The 25,813-nt window shown below is 42.0% G+C and overlaps 1 protein-coding gene across 4 annotated transcripts in view; it reads right to left on the bottom strand.

The window, feature by feature from the left end:
* Positions 1-24,857, bottom strand: part of LOC309642576 (zinc finger protein 717-like) — a 39,399-nt gene extending 14,542 nt beyond the window's left edge. For 2 of the 4 annotated variants that reach the window (XM_082424268.1, XM_082424267.1), the window contains exons 1-5: positions 22,278-24,857; positions 18,900-18,958; positions 5,397-5,523; positions 5,049-5,141; positions 1,619-1,786 (exon numbers count right to left, since the gene is read on the bottom strand). In XM_082424268.1, the coding sequence (XP_082280394.1) occupies positions 1,619-1,786; positions 5,049-5,141; positions 5,397-5,523; positions 18,900-18,914 (403 nt within the window). In that variant the 5' untranslated portion in view covers positions 18,915-18,958; positions 22,278-24,857. The remainder of the gene's footprint in view (positions 1-1,618; positions 1,787-5,048; positions 5,142-5,396; positions 5,524-18,899; positions 18,959-22,277) is intronic. The other 2 variants (XM_082424269.1, XM_082424270.1) reach the window with 1 other exon arrangement.
* Between the last annotated feature and the right edge of the window lie 956 nt (positions 24,858-25,813).

A 25,813-nucleotide genomic window follows, 5' to 3' on the forward strand; every position in this document is an offset into this window, starting at 1 on the left:
TTCTGCTCTCCATAATCATAATCAATTTTTTCTGTCTTAAGTCATGGTTGCCATCTCCACCCAGTGGCTCCCAAGGCAAACCGGGGTGGGGGTGTGGGGAGCAGATTTGCGCTTCAGAACCACAGGGCATAAAATGTCAGCAGGAATGCATGGAAGGTATTTTGTTTTTTTTTTCCTTGTGGCCTGGCCTGGAATTAATGTTTATTGCTTGTGTTCAAATTCTCCTGGCCACAGCTCAGTTATATGGTCCCACCCACAGTAAAGGAAGGCTGAGAAATGCAGGCTAACTGTGTGCCCCAAAGAAAAAGAAAGTGAGTTTGGATGTACATACAGCCAGTCTCTGCCATACATGATTTCTCCTCTGTGTGAGTCCTCTGATGTTTGCTGAGGTGTGATTTCTGGCAAAAGGTTTTTCCACATTCATGACATTCATAGGGCTTCTCTCCTGTGTGAGTTCTTTGATGTACAGTGAGGGCTGACTTCTGGAAGAAAGTTTTCCTACATTCTTTACATCCATAGGGCTTCTCTCCTGTGTGTGTTCTCTGATGTCTACTGAGGGTTGACTTTTCACAAAAGGTTTTCTGACATTCGTCACATTTATAAGGTTTCTCACCTGTGTGAGTTCTCTGGTGTACAGTGAGTTTTGACTTCTGGTAGAAAGTTTTACCACATTCTTTACATTCATAGGGTTTCTCACCTGTGTGAAGTCTCAGATGTACAGTGAGTTTTGGCTTCACACAGAAGGATTTCCCACATTCATTACATTTATAAGGTTTGTCTCTTGTGTGAGTTCTCTGATGTACAGTGAGGGCTGGCCGGTGGCCAAAGGATTTCCCACATTCTTTACATGCATAAGGTCTCTCTCCTGTGTGAGTTCTCTGATGTGCAGTGAGTACTGACTTCTTATGGAAGGTTTTACCACAATCATTGCATTCATGAGGTGTCTCCCTATTGTGAATCCTTTGATGAACAGTGAGGGCTGACTTCTGGCAGAAGGATTTCCCACATTCATTACATTCATAGGGCTTTCCCCCAGTGTGGATTCTCTGATGAATAGTACGGTCTGATTTATGGCAGAAGGATTTCTCACATACATCACATTCAAACGTTTTCTCTCCTAACTGAATTCTCTGAAGCTGAGGGGGATGTAATTTCTGGCAGAAATTATTCCCACTTTGATTACATTTATGCTGTTGCTCCTGGAGATCAGCTCTGTGAAGATTCAACTGTGTTGGTTTCTTACAAAAGGTATTCCCCCATTTGTTACATCTATAGTGATTCTCCCCTATGTGAGTTCTCTCTTGGGCAATGAGAGCTGACTGATCACAGGCCTTCCAATATTTCTTATATTTGTAAGCCATCTCACCCATACGAACCCTCCTATATGTAAAGAATATTGCTTCCTTGATGAAGTCTCTCCCTTGTCCGTTACATTCAAAAGGTTGCTGCAGAGTTTGATTCTTCTTCTGATGACTAGGGTACTCAGCATATCTGAGGGATTTCCCAGTTCTATTACTGTCCTCCGGTTTCTCTCCAGCATGCATCTCATCAGGCTCACTAGGGAGAAACGTGTTCTTACACATATTCAACATTTCTGACTTCATTTCTGAATAGTTACCATCATTTATCATCAGTTTTGAAATATGAATTGGGCTCAGATTAAATGTTTTTCCTAAGTCAGTTGTCCCCTTAGTTGATGTTTCGTTGCTGGTGATTACAACTTGCCACAAACGTCTACCATGATTTTCCTGGCTGGTCTCAATCAGGTCATCCACAATCTGGACATCTAAAAGGAGATAAAAATAATTACAGGTCATACCTTTGAATCACATATAAGTATTTCCTATGGAATGGTTTGTAAAGGTAAAGAAGTTTCTTTTCATCCTAGCGGGATATGATTCTTTAAAGAATCAATGACGGGGGACTTCCCTGGTGGTACAATGGTTAAGAATCAGCCTGCCAATGCAGGGGATACGGATTCAAGCCCTGGTCCTGGAAGATCCCACATGCCACAGAGCAACTAAGATCCCACATGTTGTGCACCCCAACTACTGAGCCTGTGTTCTAGAGCCTGTGAGCTACAACTACTGAGCCTGCGTGCCACAGCTATGAAGCCCACATGCCTAGAGCCCATGCTCTGTAACAAAGAGAAGCCACCACAGTGAGAGGCCCACGCACCGCAACGAAGAGTAGCCCCCGCTCACCACAACTAGAGAAAGCCCGCGCTCAGCAACAAAGACCCAACGCAGCCAAAAATAAATAAATAAATATTTTTAAAAATCAATAATGGGTACTGATTTTATAAGTATGTGATTTTTCTCCCTAATGAATTAATGTAAGAAACTTCATTGATAGATTTTCTAATGTCAAATCATTGGGTTTTTTGTTTTTGTTTGGTTTTGCTTAAGTTTTTTTCCTTTAAATTCTTTTCAATGAGGAAGTATTAGGTCGAAATATTTACTTACTGTCTAAATGTAGATTTCAGCTGACAGCTTTTCATCTACCATTGGTTTTCCATTCATTATCTCTACCTTTCTTCTTATAATTGTGGGTAACTTGGGCTAGCCCTTTTCTGATCGCTCAGCTTTGAAGATGGTATGATTTTCCTGGATAAGCTACTTACAGGATATGGGAGAGGGCCACTTGTGTCACCTAAATAAGAATACTGCTTAAAGACAAGAACTTTACACCTATGTTTGTTTAGTTTTTACTTCTCCCTGGGGAACAGCTATAGGCACCTCTGGGTTTTTCAAAGGCTTAATCTTTTTTTCCATGCTAGACAAGGGAGCTTTCTGCAAATTCCTAACTTAACACTATACCCTTGGCTTCTCAGAACCCTTACAAGTTCACGAAACTCTAATTCATCACTTTGTGCAACTCCTCCCTGCTGGTCTGAAGGATTTAGGTTCTGCAACCCAGCCTGTGCCCACCATCTTCGAAAAGCTTTTTCTGGGTGCTTCTGAGACCAACAGCCTAGGCATTTTCACCTCACTTCATGGTGCAAGTGACTCTACTTGATAATTCACTGCTTCTGCAGATATTAACTTTACTGTACTTTACAGTTTCAGCTGTCCCTTAGTTATATTGAAACTGGAGTCCCATGTACACTCCTCATTCTTTTTTTATTTTTTTAAAACAATGATCTTCACAAGAGAAAGTTAAAAATGTTAATTTCAAACTCCACTCCCAAAGTACGAAATTCTTGGTTTCATTGGCCTTGGACCCACAGTCTCTAGTTTCTCCTCCCACGTCACAGGCCACCACTTTCCACGGTGAACAGTTTTCTGGGTCCTTCTCAGCCTCATGGTTTCTGATGTCATGATTTATGAGACCTGTACCTGGACCACTTCTCTCATGGTCTTAATAGGTCCGTAGGCCACGTCCTCTACTCCTACCAGTCTTGAGTTAATGATTTCCTAATTTGCATCTCCAGCAGTGATGTCCATCTTCTACTCCAGATTTTACATGCACGCATATGTTCCATGTCAAAATGGAATGCATTCATCTCAAACGTAAGCTCTACCAACATAAACACTTAATCTCCCCTAAATGTGCCTTCTTAACACCCTTCTGGAAACACTATACTCTTATTTTCCTCTCTCTCATCCTTGTTTAACACTTTTGTGGCTCTGATTTCACTACTAAACATGTATATTTGTTTCATTTTTCTCTTTCAACAAAATATAAGCTCTATATAAAAAGGACATTTCGAGACTTCCCTGGTGGCACAGTGGTTAAGAATCCACCTGGCAATGCAGGGGACACGGGTTCAATCCCTGGTCCAGGAAGATCCCACATGCCGCGGAGCAACTAAGCCCATGTGATACAGCTACTGAGCCTGCACTCTAGAGCCCATGAGCCACAACTACTGAAGCCTGCGTGCCTAGAGCCTGTGCTCCGCAACAAGAGAAGCCATCGCAATGAGAAGCCCATGCACCACAACGAAGAGTAGGCCCTGCTCACCACAGCTAGAGAAAGCCCGCATGCAGCAACAAAGACCCAATGCAGCCAGAAATAAAAATGAATTAATTAATTAATTTTAAAAAAGACATTTCTTTGATTACTGCTGTAATCCACACATTTACAAAATTTACCAGTGTGTAAAACTTCCCAATTAACATGTTAAAAGAATAAATGAATGTATGACTAAATGCCCAAAAGAAAACAGTCTCTGAGAATGAACAAAAAGAGGCCTACTGGGGGCTTCCCTGGTGGCGCAGTGGTTGAGAATCTGCCTGCCAATGCAGGGGACATGGGTTCGAGCCCTGGTCTGGGAAGATCCCACATGCCGCGGAGCAACTAGGCCCGTGAACCACAATTACTGAGTCTGCGCGTCTGGAGCCTGTGCTCCGCAACAAGAGAGGCTGCGATAATGAGAGGCCCACGCACCGTGATGAAGAGTGGCCCCCGCTCGCCGCAACTAGAGAAAGCCCTCGCACAGAAACGAAGACCCAACACAGCCATAAATAAATAAATAAATGAAAATTTAAAAAAAAAAAAAAAAAAAAAGAGGCCTACTGGGACTTTCCTGGTGGTCCAGTGGTTAAGAATCCTTCTTGCAATGCAGGGGACGCCGGTTCAATCCCTGGTCGGGGAACTAAGATCCCACATGCTGTGGGGCAACTAAGCCTGTGCGCCTCACCTACAGAGAAGCCCGTGCACTACAACAAATCGAAGATCCCACGTGCTGCAACTAAGATCCAACGCAGCCAAAAAATAAATAAATAAATATTTTTTAAAAAACAAAAAAGACGGCCTACTGAGAATCTAGGGACAGTGACTACCCAAGAAAAAATTCCAAGAGGAGGCAGGTGGGCACCAGTTTTTGGTAAGTCTAAGAAAATATTCAGCAATTAACAAAAAGGGGGAGGTTTACATGTGAGAGCCATATTTGGAGACTGAATAATGCATGAGTCTGATACATGCAGACTAAAGTCTGTCCCAAGGTATGAACTTGGAGAAAACCACTGGTGAAAAATAGCTCAGCATGGCCAACATCTGCTGTGCTCTCCTCTTCCCAGCCTCCCTGCTCATATGCACTGACTGACCTGGGAAACCCTGGTCTGGGGTTTCTTTTACAGTCCATGGTGCTGCTCCTTGCTCCAACTTGATGATCACCTCAGGTTTGGTAATGCAATGCCCTGTTGACGAGAAATAATGTAGGACTTTTGCCAAACTGTTTAAGTTTCATGGGCTCTTGAAAAATGCCAACAGCACAGCTTCAAGAGTCGTGCAATGAAGGGCCAGTCTGAACCTCTGACTGGAGGGGTGAACACACGTTCTTCCTAGCCCGGAATCTTAAACCTAAGTAGCATTTCATTTCACAAACAACTGTACGTTTACCAATGAAGAAAAAAGTGCTTGCACTTGGCAGTTACTAGGGGAGTTTTGCTCACCCAGTGACACCAGGCTACTGTAGGTCTCCAGCATGACATCTCTGTATAGGGTCCTCTGAGCATCATCCAGGTCCTGCCACTCCTCCCAGGTGAAGTTCACAGCCACATCCTCAAATGACACCAACCCCTGTAATGGTACATTTTTCCTCAATTCAAGGCATCAGTCTGGGTCAAAAGAACAGGAAGTCTAGGAATTCATTCTTATGTGTGTGTTTTATCTTACACAGGATATACCATACCACGCTTTGTACTCTATATTGTGGGATAAGGAGAAATCATAGTAGAAATACCCTACATCTGTGTTAATTTAGTAGTTCTTCAAAGTACTATCATAGTTTCCCTTATAAATCTGGAATGGTCCTCATTGCCAAGGATACAAGGAGCATATGAGCTGGTATGGAGACATAAGTACAAACACTTACCTGGAATAATGTGTTAGATGAACCAGGTTACACACATGTTTAAGGTAGCCTGGGGTATCAAGGAAGAAAAAGAACAGTTGTACTTTGTACTGTCAGGTTGCACTTCACTGAACAGCTAAACATGTCGGCTGTTCAGTGTGAACCACATGTTCTCATGAATATGAGGCAAGAGCAGAAGTCAAGCTGAGAGGGCATAAAGAACAGATGCCACTTTAATGGAAGTACAAGCAGCACCACATCCAGGTGGGTGCTCCTGGGCTGAGATAAGAGATAAAGATAGTAAAGGTATTCAAGGAACTGATTATAAAGTTACCCTGCATTTAAATATATGACCTAACTCCATCAATAAAAAACCTTACGTGCTCACCATTTTTTAAAAAAAGTATGTACACATGCATCCTAGAATTTTCTTCTTATTACCTAAGGAATTGCTTATGTCTACCCGAGAGTGAACATGACCCACTTCCTAAACAACAGGGAGTGAATAATGAGGGGCTGATAATGAGAGGTAAGCTACATAACCAGATGTGCCCTTTAACATTCATTGTCCAGTAGGAGAATGGAGAAGGGCTTAAGGGAGAATCAGAGGAGAATAAACAGAGGGAGAAATGACCAACTATACTGAGGTAACAGAGGAAGATGAATACAGAACAGGGGACTAATTCCAAAACAGAAAAAAAAGAAAAAGAATTTGGTACTCATTTGCTCTGAGAAGGTGAAGGGAAAGTTTTACTACCAGGCTGTCTGCACTACAAGCTGGTAGATACTAGCACTATAAACTGATATTGGGGTAAGGACAAAGAATACGATTTGCAAAACAGACACAGATCTTGGACATAGCATGTTTGAAGTTTGAAATTTCTGTGGTCAAATATGTGAAGATGTGCAACTGGCAAATGGATATATGCTCTTGAGCTCAGGAGAGAGATACAAGATGAAGAAAAGGATTTAGGAAACAGCAATATTTTAGTGGTAGCTGAAGCCATCGGAGTGAATAAAATTGCTCAAAGACAACCTAAGAGATTGAAAGGAGAAAATGAACAAGTATGGCGTTTTAGGAAACACTGATATTTACTGACAGAGAAAGAAAAACAGACCGTGACAATGGAGAAGAAATTTTTAATTATTCTAGGAATAGAGAAAGCCTCAATATTAAGAAATCTATTAATACAGTTCATCGTATTTGTAGTTCGGTGGAGAAAATTCTAGATCATCCACACAGATGCTAAGTAGACATCTATAAAAATACCTTCTCATTTGTAATAAAAAAACTTAAAAGAGGATTCACGGGATTTTTCCTTAACATGATAAATGTGTATGTCTTAGCCACAAGTGAAAGCCAGCATCACACTTATGGGGAAACATGCAGAGCAAGGATGCTTCATCACCATAGTTATTAACACTGTACTAGTAGTGTCAGTCAACACAATTAAAGAGAGAAAACAGCAGTGAAAATGATGATGGTTTCCATATAATTCATACTGAAGAGACTCACATGACATCCAAGTACATCCAAGTACTCCACATAGGAAGATTTAATAAATTAGTAGCTTATATAACTAATATAAGGCTTTTATATAAACTTTCATATACATGAGGATACTCACACAACCACAATAACAAGACGACAAAACACCTAGCAATACATTTAACAAAATAATGTACAGAATTTATGAGGGGGTGGGGGGGAACCCTGAAGGATACAAAAAAGAACTAAACAAATGAAAAGACATACCATGTTCACCGATGGGAATGAGTAGTACACATCATGGCAAGCTGATTTAAAAGTTCATGTGGAAAATTAAGAATAAACATGCGGTAGGTTATATTTCTGTCCAGCTAAATTCAGTGCCATAGACTGGGTGGCTTAAACAACAGAACACTCTTTTCTTACAATTCTACAGGCAGGGAAGTCTAAGATCAAGGTGCCAGCCAATTCATTTCCTGGTAAGGGCTCCATTCCTAGCTTGCAGATGGCTGCGTTTCTGCTGAGTCCATATATGGCAGGGAGGGAGGGAGAAGGAAGGAAGAGATCTCTCTCTTCCTTTTCTTATAGGGCCACTAATTCTACTGGAGTAATGGCCCCACCCTACGACCTCATTTAAACTTGATTAAATGCATTGGGAGTTAAGGCTACAGCATATATATTTGGGGGGAATATAATTCAGTTCATAGCACTCCTTGCAGTGCCTTTCTCTGTAAAAGGATGTATATATCCCCTTGCGCTGGAACTCACATAAACAGATTTGTAATTCTCCACCTGTCTTGCTTTGACCAATGACATGTGAATGGAAGCATCACTCCTAAACAGAATCTATTTAAGAGTCACACAATGATCACCGTATTTCCCCTTTACCATGTTCATCCTCAGCAATATTACAGAAAGAAATACTCCTCTGTCCGGGATGCTGCATGATGCTGAAAGGAACAAAACTAAAGCTGACCCATGAAGGACAGGTAATAGCACTGAGAAAGAAACCTTTCTTCCTGACCGAACTGGTAACTGAACTGGCACCAAACCAAACAAAAAAACACCACCAACAATGGCAACAAGTAGTGCAGAGAAACTGTGAGGATGGTGTTATAATGGACCATGGTGTTACTTAAGATAACTGGTAGTTATATACTTACTGTTACTTAAGCCACATGAGTCATACTTCTTAAATCAAATAATGTTTACCTGATGGACTTAAATCTTAGAAAAAGAGGCAGGAAATCAAAATGTTAATATAGGAAAATGATGAGCTAAGGGGAGGAAAAAAAAAAAAAGATTCCAAGGAGGGATGAAAGAAAATAAGCAGAAGCTAGAAATTTGGGGTCTTGTAGAGTAGGAAAACTCTCAAAACATTTCTTTTGCTTTTATTGTGTTAAGGCAGAAAAAGTTACCTCTTTCAGTTCTTACAGAAAAAAATACAATGAGAAATACTTTAGGACTCAAAAGTAATTATACTCAAGTGCATGGCAAGTAACAAATGAAGAATATAACTATGATAGTCACTGTTAAAACTTAAGAATGGCTTGAGCTGGCCCACAATAAATCCCTTCTGTTGCACAAAATGGCACAGACTAAGGATGAAATACTTAAGAAAAAACAAAAACTTACAGTCTAAAAAATATATAGATACATGAATACCAAAAAAAAAAAAAACATAGAAAGGTATGTCTCACAAAGCTCAAGCTAGCTGAAATAAAGATATAAATCCAACTACATTTTTTAGGGTTGTACTGTCAAAAACCAACCAAACTGAACTAAAACATACTGACAGTTTAAGATTTAAAGAGGCTGCTTGAGACTATCGACAAGAAGCATATCAAAAAAAGAAGCCCAGCCACTGAGGAAGGCATATTTATTATTTTATTAGTTTTTAATTTTATACCTAATCTTACATTATTCCATTTTTATTGAAGTATAATTGACAAATAAAATTATATATATTTAAAGTGTATAACCTGCTGATTTGATAAATGTATGCATTATGACCTGATTACTACAATCAAGTTACTTAACACACCCATCACCTCACAGTTACCCTCTTTGTGTGTATGTATGAGAACACTTAAGATCAATTCTCGTGGCAAATTGCAACTAAACAATAAAGTATTATAAACTATTGTCTCATAGTCACCATACTGTACATTAGTTCCTCATAATTTATTCATCTTATAATTAGAAGTTTGTACCCTTTCACCAACCTTTACCATTTCCCCCATCCCGACAACCACCATTCTACTGTTTTCATGAACTCAACTTTTTTTATTTTTCCTTCCACAGTTAAGTGATACCATAAAGTAGCCTTTCACTGTTTGGCTTATTTCACTTAGCATAATGCCCTCAGGTTCATCTATGTTGTTGCAAATGGCAGAATATCTTTCTTTTTAATGGATAAATAACATTCCCCTAGATATATATACCACATTTGCTTTATCCATTCATCTGATTACTGATACTTAGGTTATTTCTGTGTCTTGGCTGTTGTAATACTGCAAGGAACACGGGTGTTAAGATATTTCTTTGAGACACTGATTTCATTTCCGTCAGAAATATTCCCAGAAGCAGATTTCCTAGATCACAGAGTAGTTCTATTTTTAAGGTTTCTTATTGTTTCTTTCTTCCTATCTATCTATCTATCATCTATTTGGCTGTGCCGGGTCTTAGTTGCAGCACACGGGATCTTTGTTGCCGTGTGCGGGTTCTTTACTGTGGCATGCGGGATCTTTAGTTGTGGCATGTGGGATCTAGTTCCCTGACCAGGGATTGAACCTGGGCCCCCTGCATTGAGAGCACGGAGACTGAGCCATTGGACCACTAGGGAAGTCCCTATTTGAGAAAATCTCATATTGTCTTCTAAAATGGCTGTATAAATTAATTCCCACCCTAGCATAAAAGGTTTCCTTTTAACTACATCCTCAGCAACACTTGTGATCTCTTGTCTTTTTGATACTAGCATTAAACAGGGGTGAGGTGATATCGCATTGTGGTTTTGATTTGCATTTTCCCAATGATTAATGACATTGAGCACCTTTTCATGTACATGTTGGCTATCTGTATGTTTTCATTGGAAAAATGTTTATTCAGGTCCTTTGCCCATTTTTGACTTGGTTTTTTATTTTTTCCTATGAGTTGTAATAAATTCCTTATATTTTGGATATTAACCTCTTATCATATATGACTTTCAAATTTTTCTCATCCCACGGGTTCCCTTCTCGTTTGGTCGAGTGCTTTCTTTGCTGTACAAAAGCTTTTTAGTATGATGTAGTCCTACTTGTTTATTTTTGCTTTTGTTTCTTGTGCATCTGGTGCCATATCCAAAAAAATATTGCCAAGTCTAATGTAGAAGCTTTTTTCTGTTAGGAGTTTTATGGTTTTAGGTCTTACATATAAGCCCTGAAGTGTCTTGCCTGATACAAATATCTTTGTTTAACCTGATAGCTTTGGGTCACACAGATAGCCTATGCTAAAAATGTGATTAATGGTGAGAGGCCTTGTTATCAGCACATTTTATGAGCCCAGTCTATGGAGGGACTAGAGATTAAGGTCAGCCACACAGACGGTTAACCATGTCTACATGACAGAGCCCCAATACAAGCTGGATATCAAGGCTCAAGTAAGCTTCCCTACTTCTCAACATTCCATGCACACCGTCAAACCTTGTTGCTGGGAGAAAAAGGCACTGTCCACGTGGCTCCACTGGCAGGTTTTTGGAACCTTGCACATGAAGACTCCTGGACCCTGCTTCATGTGCCTGATCCCTTAACTGATTTTAATCTGCATCCTTTCACTGTACAAAACCATAAACATGAGTGCAACAGCTTTTTTAAAAAATTTATTTATTTACTCATTTATTTAATCTTTGGCTGCACTGGGTCTTCGCTGCTGCATGGGAGTTTTCTCTAGTTGCTGAGAGCGGGGGCTACTCTTTGTTGCAGTACGCAGGCTTCTCATTGCAGTGGCTTCTCTTGTTGCAGAGCACAGGCTTCAGTAGTTGTAGCTCGTGGGCTCTAGAGCGCAGGCTCAGTAGTTGTGGCGCATGGGCTTAGTTGCTCAGCGGTATGTGGGATCTTCCCGGGCCAGGGCTCGAAGCTGCGTCCCCTGCATTGGCAGGTGGACTCTTAACCACTGCACCACCAGGGAAGCCCACAACGGCTTTTCTAAGTTCTGTTGAGTCCTGCTAGTGAATTACTGAATCTGAGGGTGATCATGGGGACTCCCAAAATTGCAGCTGGTAAAGGGCATGAAGGCACTCTGGGGACCACCAAAGTTTGTACAAGCAAGAAACATCAGGTAACTAACTATAACAAGGACCACTGTAATCAAATTGCCTAAAATCCGAAGAAAAATGATATCAGATAGAAATCTGGGTATATATAAAGGAACAAAGAACACTCGAAATGGTAAATATATTAATAAATATATAATATATATTGTAATATGTAATATATATTGTACAATATAATATGAAATAATATAATATATATTGTTTTTATGTTCAAACTCCTTTAAAAGGTAATTGACCATATGAAGCAAAATAAGAATGCATGTGGGGGACTTCCCTAGTGGCGCAGTACTTAAAAATCTGCCTGCCAATCAGGGGACACAGGTTCGATCCCTGGTCCAGGAAGATCCCACATGCCATGGAACAACTAAGCCCGTGCACCACAACTACTGAGCCTGCGCTCTAGAGCCCGCAAGCCACAACTACTGAGCCCGTGGGCCACAACTACTAAAGCCCGCATGCCCTAGGGCCTGCGTGCTGCAACTACTGAGCCCGTGTGCGGCAACTACTGAAGCCCGTGCGCCTAGAGCCCAGGCTCTGCAACAAGAGAAGCCACTGTAATGAGAAGACTGTGCACTGCAATGAAGAGTAGACACCGCTCACTGCAACTAGAGAAAGCCGGTGCACAGCAACGAAGTCCTAACGCAGCCAAAACAAAAGAATGCATGTGGGAGTAAAAGGTATGCCAACGGTATCACAGAAGCTGGGAGGAGAAAACTTTTGAAGTATACTGTTTTAAGGTTCTTATATAAATGGTATCTTATTTTAAAGTAGACTATGATAAATTAAAGATGAATAGCACAAACCTTAAAGTAACTGCTAAAAAGAAGTGTAATAAGCCAAAAAACAAGCTCATAGGTCACACAAAAATAGGTAATAGCCACATCTGACCTGTATGCCATAAGTTACTGACCCTTATCTTGGATGAATTATTCCCATGGAAGAAAGAACTGAGTTGGGATAGTAGTAAGATTGGGAGACTTAAGAGAGCTGAACAATAGTCCAGTGGAGAGAAAATGACCCTATGATAAAGACAGGCCAGATAAACTAGTGAAGACAGATTTAAAAATATAAACATCATAAATGTAGCATGGCTTGTATGTTAATGGCAAAGTAGCTTGACCAGACTAACAATGTGCAGGAAACTATTATAAAAGCTGGACAGGGGCTTCCCTGGTGGCACAGTGGTTGGGAGTCTGCCTGCCAATGCACGGGACCCGGGTTCGAGCCCTGGTCTGGGAGGATCCCACATGCCACGGAGCAACTAGGCCCGTGAGCCACAGTTGCTGAGCCTGCGCATCTGGAGCCTGTGCTCCGAGACAGGAGAGGCCGCGATAGTGAGAGGCCCGCGCACCGCGGTGAGGGGTGGCCCCCGCCTGCCGCGGCTGGAGGGGGCCCTCGCATGGAGGCGAGGACCCAACACAGCCATAAATAAATAAATAAGTAAATAAATAAATAAAGACTTTCTATTTCACTGTCTTTTAAAAAAAAAAAAAAGCTGGACAAAATTTATAACACAATCACCTAAAGGCACTGGAGAGCAACTAAAAGTAGGCAGAAACTAGATCTGAATAATCCATTGAAGGACAAACTACTTTGCAAGTTTATGGCATTTTACCAGAGGGCAATCTTCAATCTGCAAATAGATCAAGAAACTGAAAGCTGAAGCTTTACTGGCTTAGGTGTCAGAGGGCATAGTTTAGGGCTGCCAACAAAACTGGAAAACTCAGTGGGGGTGGGGGGGTAGCTCTGGGAGAGAAGCAGCAAAAAGAACATAATGTACCAAATTTCCACACAAAACCAACCACAGTTGTTGGCTGACTGCTAAACTACACATATGTGGAAGACCTCAGAGGGCTCAACAAGAAAGCAGCCTCTCAAAGCTGAAGGAAATGAATGAAGAGTCAGCTGCTGGTCACTATAAGAAATGAAGTTTAGAATTTGAATCCAGCCAAGTTAATTGCCTTGTAGAACAAAATCACTCTTTAGAGAAATATAACAGGATCCCAAATCTCTTGTAACATATGGTTTACAATGTTTAGTACATAATTCAGAATCTCAACATATGTAAAGTAACAAGAAAATGTGACACATACTCGAGAAGAAAAACAAAAAACGACAAAAAATAATCACTAGAAACTAATCCCAAGGTATCCCAGATGCTGCACATAGCAGAAACATTGTTAACCCATCCATAAATACATTCAAGTACTTAAAGGAATATAAAAAATAATGTATTGGGGGGGGGCAATATCAGTACAGAAAAACAAACTAGAAAAACAATTAAATGGAAATTGCAGAGCTACAAACTACAGTAACAAAAATGAAAAACTTTCTGATGAGCTGAACATTGGATTGGAAACAGCAAAAGAAAGCCAATGAACTTAAAGATAGATCAATAGATATTTTATCTTTTTAAGAGAGAAAAAAAATGAAGAAAAATGAAAAGAGGCTAAGAAGCAATTTAGAAAACAGTCTAACATTTATGTAATTGTAGCACCAGACAGAAAGGAGAGAGAAAGAATGGAACATAATATGTATTTTTAGAAACAGTGGCTAAAACCTTCCCAAATTTTGTGAAAGACATGAATTTACAGATTGAAGCAGCTCAATGACCCATGATCAGCTTAGATTCAAAGAAAACTACTCTAGGGACTTCCCTTGTGGCACAGTGCTTAAGAATCTGCCCGCCAATGCAGGGGACACGGGTTCAAGCCCTGGTCCAGGAAGATCCCACATGCCGCAGAGCAGCTAAGCCCGTGCGCCACAACTACTGAGCCCATGTGCCACAACTACTGAAGTCCACGTGCCTAGAGCCCATGCTCCACAACAAGAGAAGCCGCTGCAATGAGATGCCCGCACACAACGAAGAGCAGCCCCCACTTGCCGCAACTAGAGAAAGCCCACGCGCAGCAACGGAGACCCAACGCAGCTAAAAATAAATAAATTTATAAAAAAAGAAAACTACTCTAGGCACACCAGTCACACTGCCAGTATCCAAAGGTAAAGAGAAGATCTCGAAAGCAGCCAAAGGAAAAGATCACATTCAGGTACATCTGCACATGAATGATAGATGACTTCTCATGAGAAACCGTGGGAAACATCTTTAATATGCTGAACAGAAACATCCTTCAAGCCGTAATTCTATCCAGTGAAACTATGCTAAAAATAAAGATGAAATAAAGACATTTTCAGATAAAGAAAAACTAAGCTAATTCATCATCAGAAGATAGCACTAAACATGCTAAAGGACATTCTCCAGGATGAAAGAAAAAGATACCAGATGTTAACCTGAATCCATAGGAAAGAATCAGGATCATTGGAAATGGTAAATGTGTGGGTAAATATAAAGGATTATATATATATATATTTCTTCTCTTAATTCCTTTAAAATAGATATGATTGTTTAAAGAAAAATTATAATAACATACAGGAGACTCATAATGTATGTAGACTCAATATGTAAATACACATATATAAAAACAAAAGTACAAATGATAAGAGGTTGCAAATGGAATACTACTACTCAAAGGTCTCTACATTTTATGTGAAGTAATGCACTGCTCCTCTAGTATATTCTGATAAAGACTCATATTGTAAGCCTTATAGTAACCAATAAAAAAGCAGTGGAATGAAGTAGTGTATTAATTTGATAGGGCTGCCATAACAAAGTACCAAAATGGTAGAGCCACTCTAGAAGACAGTTTGGTACTGTCTTCAAAATTAAACACACACTTTCAACACATGATCCAGCAACTGTGCTTCTGGTATTTATCCAAAGGAACTGAAAACATATGTCCACATAAAACCAGTACACGGATGTTTGTAATAGCTTTACTCATCAATTGCCAAACTTGGAAGCAACCAAAATGTCCTTCAGTAGATGAGTGGATAAACTGCGGTACATCCAGGAAATGTAATATTATTCAGTGCTAAAAATAAATGAGCTATCAAGCCATGAAAAGACACAGAGGAAACTTAAAAGCATGTTAACAAGTGAAAGAAGCCAATCTAAAAAACCTACATAACATGATTCTAACTATATGACATTCTATAATAGGCAAAACTATGCAGATAGTAAAAATACCAGTGGTTGCCAAGGGCTATGGATTACAGAAGGATGAACAGAAAGAGCACAGAGGATTCTTAGGGCAATAAAACCACTCTGTATGACTATAATGGTGAATACATATCATTACACATTTGTCCAAACCCATGAAAAGTACAGTACCAAGAGTGAATTATAACGTAAACCAAGGACTTTGGGTAATAAGGATATGTCTGTGTAGCTTCGTGAATGGTAACAAATGAATGCCTGATCCTGACAATGGGGAGGCAGCGTGCACGGGCAGAGAGTACACTGGAAATCACTGCACCTGCTGCTCAATTTTGCTGGGAACCTAACACTGCTATAAAAAATAAAGGTCTATTTAAAAAAAGTGCAGAGGATATACAAATGGCCCATACACACATAAAAACATGCTCAACATCGCCAGTCATTAGAGAAAAGCAAATCAAAAGCACAATGAGATATCATCTTATGCCCGTTAGGGTGGCTATTATTTTAAAAACAGAACAAAACAGGAAAGAACAAGTGTTGGCGAGAATATGAAGAAACTGGAAACCTTGTGCACTGCTGGTGGGAATGTAAAATAGTGCAGCCACCATGGAAGACACCATGGTGATTCCTGAAAAAATTAAATACATAATTACAATGTGATCCTACAACTTTACTTCTGGGTGTATAAGAAACAAAGTTAAAGTGGGAACTAGAAAAGATAATGTCTACACACACGGTCATAACAGCATTATCCTTTATAGCCTAAAAGGTTAAAGTAACCCATGAAACCATTGATGGATTAATGGATAAATAAAACGTGGACATACATATAATGGTAATATTATTGAGACTTTATAAGGAAGTGAATTTTGACCTGCTACAATATGGATAAACCTTGAAGACACTACACTAGGTGAAATAAGTCAGTCATTTAAGGACAGACACTGCATGATTCCACTTATATGAGGTTCTTAGAGTCGTCAACTTCATAGAGACAGAGATTAGAGTGGTTGCTGCCAGGGGCTGGGAGAGGGGAGAATAGGGACTTAGGGTTTAATGAGTAAAGTTTTTTTGTTTTTTTTTTGTTTTTGGCTGCGTTGGGTCTTCAGTGCTGCGTGCGGGCTTTCTCTAGTTGCGGTGAGTGGTGGCTACTCTCTGTTGCGGTGCACGGGCTTCTCACTGCAGTGGCTTCTCCTGTTGCAGAGCACACGAGAAGGTGCTCAGGCTTCAGTAGTTGCAGCATGCGGGCTTCAGTAGTTATGGCGCATGGGCTTAGTTGCTCCGTGGCATGTGGGATCTTCCTGGACCAGGGATTGAACCTGTGTCTCCTGCACTGGCAGGCAGATTCTTAACCACTGTGCCACCAGGGAAGTCCCGAGTAAAGTTTTATCTGGGGAGGATGAATCTGGATATTCTTAGTGGTGATGATTACACAACAGTGTGAATAAACTAAATGCACTACGAGTACTGAATTGTACTCTTAAAAATGGTGAAATTGCCAATATTAGCTTATGTATATTTTATCACAATAAAAAAAATTAACCAACAATTAGGAGAGTTCTGCTCCATAGTCATAGTTATGAATAATGCACACATTCACTTCTCCCTACTCATTTTTAAGTGATTAACTGAAATAGCAGAAGAATTAAATAGTCTTTAACAGGGTTTGGAAAAAGGTCGTTTTTGAACTAGCAATACACAATTATATCATAATAAAAGCGATAGAATCACTGACAAATTTATATAAATGAAAGTTAAAAATTACAAAAATCTGTAACCCTTGTTTTTAGACTTTGTGTAACTTTGTCCTGACCCTTGTTCAAATATGTCTGAATAACTCCTGAATTCTTTCTCCCACTGGACTCCTAAGGCTGTCACCACACATGCTGGCCAGCAGCACAGCTCGAGGGGAATCTAACCAGATCACAGCAAACACATCCTTCAGGTTTTGCCAAGGATGACAATTCCAACGTATAAAAGAAAGTTACTGCGTTTGTTAGTGAGCAACAATGCAGACATCAGATGAAATTACAGGAACAAACAGAAGTAGCAGGACTTTACCTTAGATGAGATTAAAGCTGAGAGAGAGGGAGGGGTCCAGGAGAAATCTCATTTCAGTGGTTTGAGTCACTGGCTGGATGAAAGTAGTATCATATGTAACGGAAGAAAGAAGAATGTGGTTTTCATTTTGGATTTGTTGAGCTTGAGGTACCTTCTGCATAGCTACAAGAAAGCATCCAACAAGGAGCTGAACCTATGGTCTAAAGGTCGGGAAGAGGTCCAAGCTGGAGAGAAACAGGACTGTCAAATCACAGAGGGCCAAACAGGTCAAGGAGAACTGCAGAGTGTGAAGAATGGGGCCCAGGTTTGAACACTTGGATGAGCAACGTTCAGGAGCAAAAGAAAAAGACAGAAGAATTCGGGAATAAACCATCAGAGAGGGCACAATAGAAGCTAATGGACAAGAATTTCCATGAGATCATGGACAGTAGCTTCAATATGGCAGAAGGTTCAAGTAAGGCAAATACTACAACATATTCATTGAACCTAACTATAATTTAGGTTATTGGTGAGCGTGAGAAGAAATGAATTAAGACCATGTTGAGTAGGTTAAGCTGCAAAAGAGCAGTGGAAACATTTGCCAGAAAATATAACCTTGAACAGTCTGCTATACAACCTGCATACATAGACTAGCTGAGAGAAATGAGTTATTTAAAAGACCTGCAGTCAGTTCAATCCTCCAGACATTCCACATTTTATCCATGCATCAAGTAGGGCCTTCCAAAAGCTGTCTGGGACCACACTATTTTAGCAACTCCAGAAAAACCGTATTAAGCAAGTTCTGCTTCAGCACTAGGTAAGTGTCACCACTGCAGAATGCATGAAGTGTTTATTTCCAGACTGGCACTGAAACACTGTCCACTCCATCATCTATGTGACCAATTAAGACACTGTTCAGACTTCTGTGCATGCAAGTTCTCATGTCTCAAGGGAATGTAGCATGCTTTCTTCTAAGGGTCCATTCTGATCAGGGAACAGCTGTATCCGTGTTTTTGCCATTGCACTCACCTTGGACGACTCTAAGGTCATATTACCTGACTATATCCACATGCCACCTTTATCTTGTTTATGTGTATTGCCCTGAAGCTGAATCTTACTTATTTTTACTTTTCCATTTTACTTTAAGGACCCTCATAAAGCTCATATAGTAAAATATAAAACAAGTTGAGGAAAAAAAACAACTCACCAGAGATGTATTCATTTCCTGCTGTTCTTAGAAACACACAGAGGACTCTGGAACGAGAGCTGGGAGAGAAGGTGAATGGAGGGGCGTCAATTTAAATTTTTAAAAATGCTTATTTAAATAATGGTTGTTGCTTTATTTACACAATGGCTGCTTCTCCGTATTTATTTCCCTGTGAAGTTCCCTACGACTGACGTGGGCTCTGCCATTTGACTTGCTTTGGTTAAAAGGACATAGGATACAGCAGAAACTAACACAACATTGTAAAGCAATTATACTCCGAAAAAGATATTAAAAAAAAAAAAAAGGACATATGATGCAAACACAGATGAAAAGCACTTTTCCACTACAGCTTGCCTTCTGGGGCTAGCCTGTTAGGGACACGTGGTTTAGCCAACAGCCAGCACAAACCACCAAAAAAGTAAATGAAGTCATCTGAAATCAAACAACTTCAGTCAGGGCACCAGATGACTACAGCTTCATTTGTGAACCAGACAACACTAACACAGGAACTGACCAACTAAACCTAGCCCCAAAATGCTGAACCACAGACCTAGAGATTGTCATACTGAGTGAAGTAAGTCAAAGACAAATATCATATGATATTGCTTATATGTAGAATCTAAAAAAATGGTACAAATGAACCTATTTACAATACAGAAATAGAGTCATAGATGTAGAAAACAAACTTACAGTTACCAAGGGGAAAAGGAGTGGGGGAGGAATAAACTGGGAGATTGGGATTGACATATACATACTACTATATATAAAAGAGACAGCTAATAAGAACCTACTGAAAGCACAGGGAACTCTACTCAATACTCTGTAATGACCTATACGGGAATAGAATCTAAAAAAGAGTGGATATATGTATATGTATAAACTGATTCACTTTGCTGTACAGCAGAAACTAACACAACATTGTAAATCAACTATGTGCCAATAAAATTTTAAAAAGTAAAAACAAAACAAAAATTAAAAAAAAACCCAAGATGCTAAACTTTGAGCAAATCTTTTTTTAATTTATTTATTTATTTATTTATTTTTGGCCACATTGGGTCTTTGTTGCTGTGCGCGGGCTTTCTCTAGTTGTGGTGAGTGGGGGCTACGCTTCGTTGCAGTGCGCAGGCTTCTCATTGTGGTGGCTTCTCTTTGTTGCAGAGCACAAGCTCTAGGCGCACGGGCTTCAGTAGTTGTGACACGTGGGCTCAGTAGTTGTGGCACACGGGCTTAGCTGCTCCATGGCATGTGGAATCTTCCCGGACCAGGGCTCGAATCTGTGTCCCCTGCATTGGCAGGCAGATTCTCAACCACTGCGCCACCAGGGAAGCCCCCAATGTTTTTTTGTTGTTGTTGTTGTTTTTTAAGTCAGTAAATTTGGGTTGGTTCATTACTGAGCAAATGCTAAATGATATGTCTAAGTCCCCAAACTCAATGTTTTTAACAAAATTACCTGGGGAAAAAAGTCTTACATTACATGCTGAAATACAATCAATAGAACTTCACAACCACATGTAGAACTTCTGAAAGGAAAACAAATGTCACCTGGATGGACCTCAGTAAGGTTGTTGCAACTAAGAGACCGCGTGAATTTTAGAAAGCAATTGTGTGCAGACCAGAAAACTATGTTTTAACTTTTTTACATCATAACACGAGTCTGTTAATTTTATGGAGGCATATGCTGTGTTTTATTTACATTTTTTAAAACTCAGTTTGGAGCCAATTAGAGTGAAGTGTGATTCACTCTAATTTTCCTAGTTTAAACAGTGGGAAATAGGCTTCTGTTATTGTGCTGTGGAATTTATGATTATCAAGAACAGATTTCTGATGTTAAGTGGGAAACACTTGTATTATTAGTCCCCGGAGCTCACTTAGTCCACAGAAAGAATTAGGGAAAATAAGATAGGCATGTTGAAGTCAAGGTCTTCTAAAAATTATTTAAGTTGACTGCATTTCTCAAAAATGGTGTCAAAAGTAAATGTGTTTGACTTAATGGTGGCAGACTGGATAATATTATCCAAAAGTCAAGATGCCTGATGTATACAAAATCACGTGAGCCTGGCACATCACTCATGTCCTCAAATCCTTTTTCCTCTCCACACCCCGCTCACTCCCCAATCTTTCTCGTAAGACAGACATACCCTGACAAACCCTTCCTGAACTAACAGAAAGAACTGCTAGGAAGAGCGAGCATCAGCATACCTCCAGATACCAAACTTGACGGTATAATAGGCTTGAGAGAGTTCAGATAACAGAAACAGTGGGGGTAGAATGAAGGAATGAGAATATTTAGGGAGCACCACAGACAGATTCTCTCAGCTGTGACAGGTTATCCCTCCACCCCAGACCACACCCTCGGGACCGCTCCAATAAGTAACATTTCTTTTGGCCTCTGCCTACCCCTCTCAGCCTAGCTCAGGTCTCCTTCTGAAAGTCGACTGAGGCTTTCCATTATCACCCAGTCTTTGACAACTTCGGGAGGAAGCAGTGCCACCCATATCTCGTTCAGTCTGGGCAGAAGCATCAATAATTGCTTGGCCATGCAAAGCTAGAATCTTCTCCTTTCTGTGACTCTTCTGCCTCTTCTCTGAAGCGCTAATAAGCGGGTTCAGGTTTCAGGGGTTGTCTTTCGTTCATACGGCGCCTCCCCTTCATGCTACCTTGTTCCAAACTACCTTGTTCCAAAGAAAAGGGGTCAGTCATTCAGAGCCCAGTGATCCCCCCTGGCACTCACGGTCTCTAGAAACTAGCTCTTGTGTAAACTGTAAACGAAACCTGGAGTGCTCAGCAGGCTACACAGCGCAGGAGGGAACCTGACACTTCACCTGCTGAAAAGACGCCGAGAGACCCCACTAACAACTACCACAAAGTCTCATGCACTTCACACTGATTTCTCCGGGAATCGGGGGCAACTTGCTAGTCCTTAAGGCGCTCGCGTCACAGGCGAGCAAACCCAGTGTCATAGAGGTTAATGACATCGCCCAGGAGGCTTGCTTCGGCGGCACAGCAAGGCAGTGCACGCAGCCCGCAGCCCTCCCACGCTCGCTCGCGTGGTCTGCAGACCCGCCCCGGCCTCACAGTCACCTTGGACTTCACCCCCAGGTCGCAAAGCCTCCGGAGGCGGGCGCCCGGCTGTCCGCAGTGCACCGTCTTCTGACCAAGCAACACTCGAAGCACGGCCCGAGCCGGCCCTTTCCAGCCCCGGACCAGCGGGTCCTGAGGCCATAATCGCCTCCCGGCCCCTGCCCAGGCCGCGGCTCGCACCTGCGCCTCAGGCCGCGCCGCTCACACCCGCCAACCTTTACTCTCCCACCGAGTGGAGCAGCACCCCGCCCCGCCCTGCGTCCCCGCGCCGCGGCCGCCTTCCACCCTTGCACCCACCTTCGGGTACCCAAAATCCTAGCCAGCGCGCGGGCGCAGCTGCCGTAGCGCAGTGGGGTTCGGAAGTTCCGGGCGGAAGAGGGTGAGGTGGGCGGGGCCGCACACGCGCAGGAGAAACCCGGAAGACTCTCTCCAAGTGGCTCCTGCGGGAACGTGTCCTTGCGTGGCGAGAGTGCGTGTCCCACACGCGTCTCCGTCCGTAGGCGCCGTGGGGGGACGTTTTGTGTATCGAGGGGTAATGGGTCTTGCTGCCCTGAGCCCCGGATGTGATGGATGAGACCGTGTCTCGACCCACGTGCAACCACGTGGAATTCTGGTTTGTTATTAAGTCCTAGTTTAAGAAGCTGAAAGAGATGTTGTGGGACGAATGGGGAAATTCTTATGAGGGCCGAGAATCCGATGATACTATAAGTTAGCTTTAATGTTTTTATTTCCTATAATGGCATTGCGGTTATGGAACCCACGTCCTTTTTTTTTTTTTTTAACAGTTGCATACTACAGCATGAATCGTGAAATATCACAATGTCTGTCCTTATTAAAGTACTTAAACCATAATTGCGACTGTTGTGACTTTGTTAAATTAACAGTTTAAATGTATATCCTCAGTGTGCGCAATGGTGAACCACCGTCAACAAAGACCACAAGGAAACGTGACATAGAAAATTTTATTACACGTAGGTCTATGCGTGCCTGTAAGTGCCACAAGAGGAGTTCAAGGCAGGCAGTGTGGTTAGGAAAGGGACAGGGCATGCTGCTTGGGAGGGCTCTGGGACATTGCAATGGTCGCAATGTGACAGAGTGATAAGAGTCCTGTAACTCTTTGTTCTGGCAATGCTGGCCCTTTGAGTTTATCTTGTTCTTTGTCCTCGGAGCACCAAATTTCCCCCTCTCTTTATTTATAGGGCTAATCCTTTGGCCCTGTTGGACACCCTGCTCATGTCTACCTATCTGCCTAGCTCCTTCTCAGGCGTTCAGGAACCCTTTTTGTTAGGAGAAGAGGCAGGGGCGTCGTAGGGGCCCTGGGTTCCTGGTGCCTGCTCTCTGTCAGAGTATTCCTAGAGAGGGAGTGGGGGCTCCATGGAATGTGATGGAGGCTTGTTCAAGTGTTGTCTGGGTGTTGACTGGCCGATATTCTTGTCACCTTACCATCTGGAGGTTCATTTGTTGTATTCTAGAAGAGACAAACTTAACAAGGAGGTTAAAAATGCATGGCCCAAAGATCAGTAGAAGTAGGAAGGCTGCTATAGGACCTAGAAAAGGAGTTAGCCAAGAGAACCAGGACCAGATATTAGTCTTGAAATCCCACCAGTCGAATCCCTTTGAGGCTCCCTTCATATAAAACCCTTTAGCTCTTTTCAATAATATTCCAAAGTTTAGTTTGAATTTTGCCCAATTGGTTGACAAAAAAACCCAGCAATCCTCCTTTAACATTGCACAGGTCCCACCTTGTTTAGCCGTTGATAAGTATAAAGCTCTCCTATTCTGTAAAACCACGCCTGCTAGAGAATTTATTTGTTCTTGTAGAGTGTTAATTTGAGCTGCTGAGTAGGCAGTCTGTTGTGTGAGTTCAAGAAAGAGCTGTCAGGCAGTGAAAATAAAGTTTAAAAGTCCAGCTGAGCCTGTCTCTATCCCAGTGGTCATCTCTAGGACTGATATTACAGTGAGGGCTGCCTGCTTTTGTTTACGTGATCGAGAGCGTAAGGGAAGTGGGATGCTGTCATTTATTAAGTGTAAGATTAGGAATAATGTATGCAAGGGTACAGGTCCCCGTCCAGTTGGCTGGAAGGCATAAATAGGCATTGGATCCTCAAAGGAAATAGGTGCGATTTGTAGGGGCTAGGCAGACGTCTAAAGTGATGTTGAAGTAGGGTTTTCCTAAATGGGTACGGGAATGTTCTATGCCCTCACAGGTAGTAGCTAAAGTCATTCCAGCTAAAGGAGAGAGGCAAGCAACCTTTGAGGGATGAGAGGAAAAGTTATAAGCCCAGTTGAAAGAAGGAATAGTAAGGTTCCACCCTATGTCATAATCCTCAGGTGTCTTGAGTTTTTTGCAGTCTTCTTGCTTAATATTTGAGGGTTGGAACCAAAAATTGTGGTTCTGATAGGGACAACTTGGGGATGGGGTGGGACTTTAGCTAGGGTAGGCTTCGTGGTGGCTGTTAAGGCCATATTTACTGGTGTAAATGATAAAGTAGCTTTTTAAGTTTTGTTAAAAGGTCGCAGCCTAACAGAGGTGTAGGACAGGCCAGGAGGACTAGGAAAGAGTGTGTGAATAAAGTATTTTCAAGAGAACAGGGTAAGTGAGGTGTAAAATGGCCATAAGAGGGTTGTCCGTCTATCCCTGTTAGGAGGATCGAGGAACGGCGAGTGGGACCAGAGAAGGAGGTCAGAGCTGAATAAGTAGCCCCAGTGTCAATCAGACGCTGATAGTAGCCCCTGCCACATCCAGGGTTACCCAGGGCTCCTCTGGTCTTGCGGGGAACATAGGGGCCTGGAGGTTGAGCCCCAGGCACCTTCAGTCATCCGCACCCAGGAGCCCCAGATCTAGAGCGCCATCCGCTTCGTGCTCCTGGTAGTCACTTGCCACCGACAGGGGAAATTGGCCTTGACTTTGGCCCGAGGGGCCGGGACCCGAAATACCCTGGATGTTGGGTGGTCATGGTGTTGGCCTACCCGCTTGAGGTCGGCAGGGACAACTCCTTTTCCAACGGCCCTTTTGGTGACAGTGAGGGCATGGGGTATGGGGTGGTAGGGTGCAGCGTTTCCTGACAGCGTGCCACTGCTGACTGCACTGGCAGCAGGTCAGCGGTGGTCTTTGAGGAGGAGAGGGGATTCCTGTAGGTCCCTGTTGTGGGGGACTGAGCAATGGCAACAGCCATGTATTGAGCGTGTCGCTTTAATTTTTCCTCCTCTCTTAGTTCTCGCCTATTCCTGGAAATTTCCTCCCTGTTGCTGAAGATCTTAAAGGCCGTGTCAAGCAGGACAGAGAGTGGAGTTTGTGGGCCCTGTTCTAGTTTTTGTAATTTCTGTCTGATGTCAGGGGATGCTTGGCTTATAAAATGAACTGCAAGTATGGCCTGACTTTCAATGATCCAAAGAGGATCATTCTCAGGCTTTAAGGTCTTGTCATTTGCTCTGCTAGGTTTTGGATTTGCTTGGGACCCGACACCACTTCCTTCTTTCTAATCTGTGAATATGTTACCTAACATGGTAGATGGGACTTTGAATATGTGATAGGGTAAGGATCCTGAGAAGGGGAGAGATTCCAGGGTTACCTGGGTGAGCCCGATGTTATCACAGGACCTGATAAGTGAGAAGCAGGAGGGTCAGTGAGAGCTGGAAGATGCTGTACTGCTGGCTGTGAAAACTTACTCACTTTACTAAGGAACATGGGGCTTATATTGCTGCACAATGTTCCAAAGCTCTGCATCTCACCCGTTCAGCCCTCACACTCTATGCTGTGGAGAGGGGCTGCTGACATGCCCAGTTTACTGACGGGGAAGTCAAAGCAGGAAGTCTGGGCATACAGTGGGTTT

The sequence above is a fragment of the Balaenoptera physalus genome, assembly GCF_965194825.1.
Source record: "Balaenoptera physalus genome assembly, chromosome: 14".
Classification (NCBI taxonomy): domain Eukaryota; kingdom Metazoa; phylum Chordata; class Mammalia; order Artiodactyla; family Balaenopteridae; genus Balaenoptera; species Balaenoptera physalus.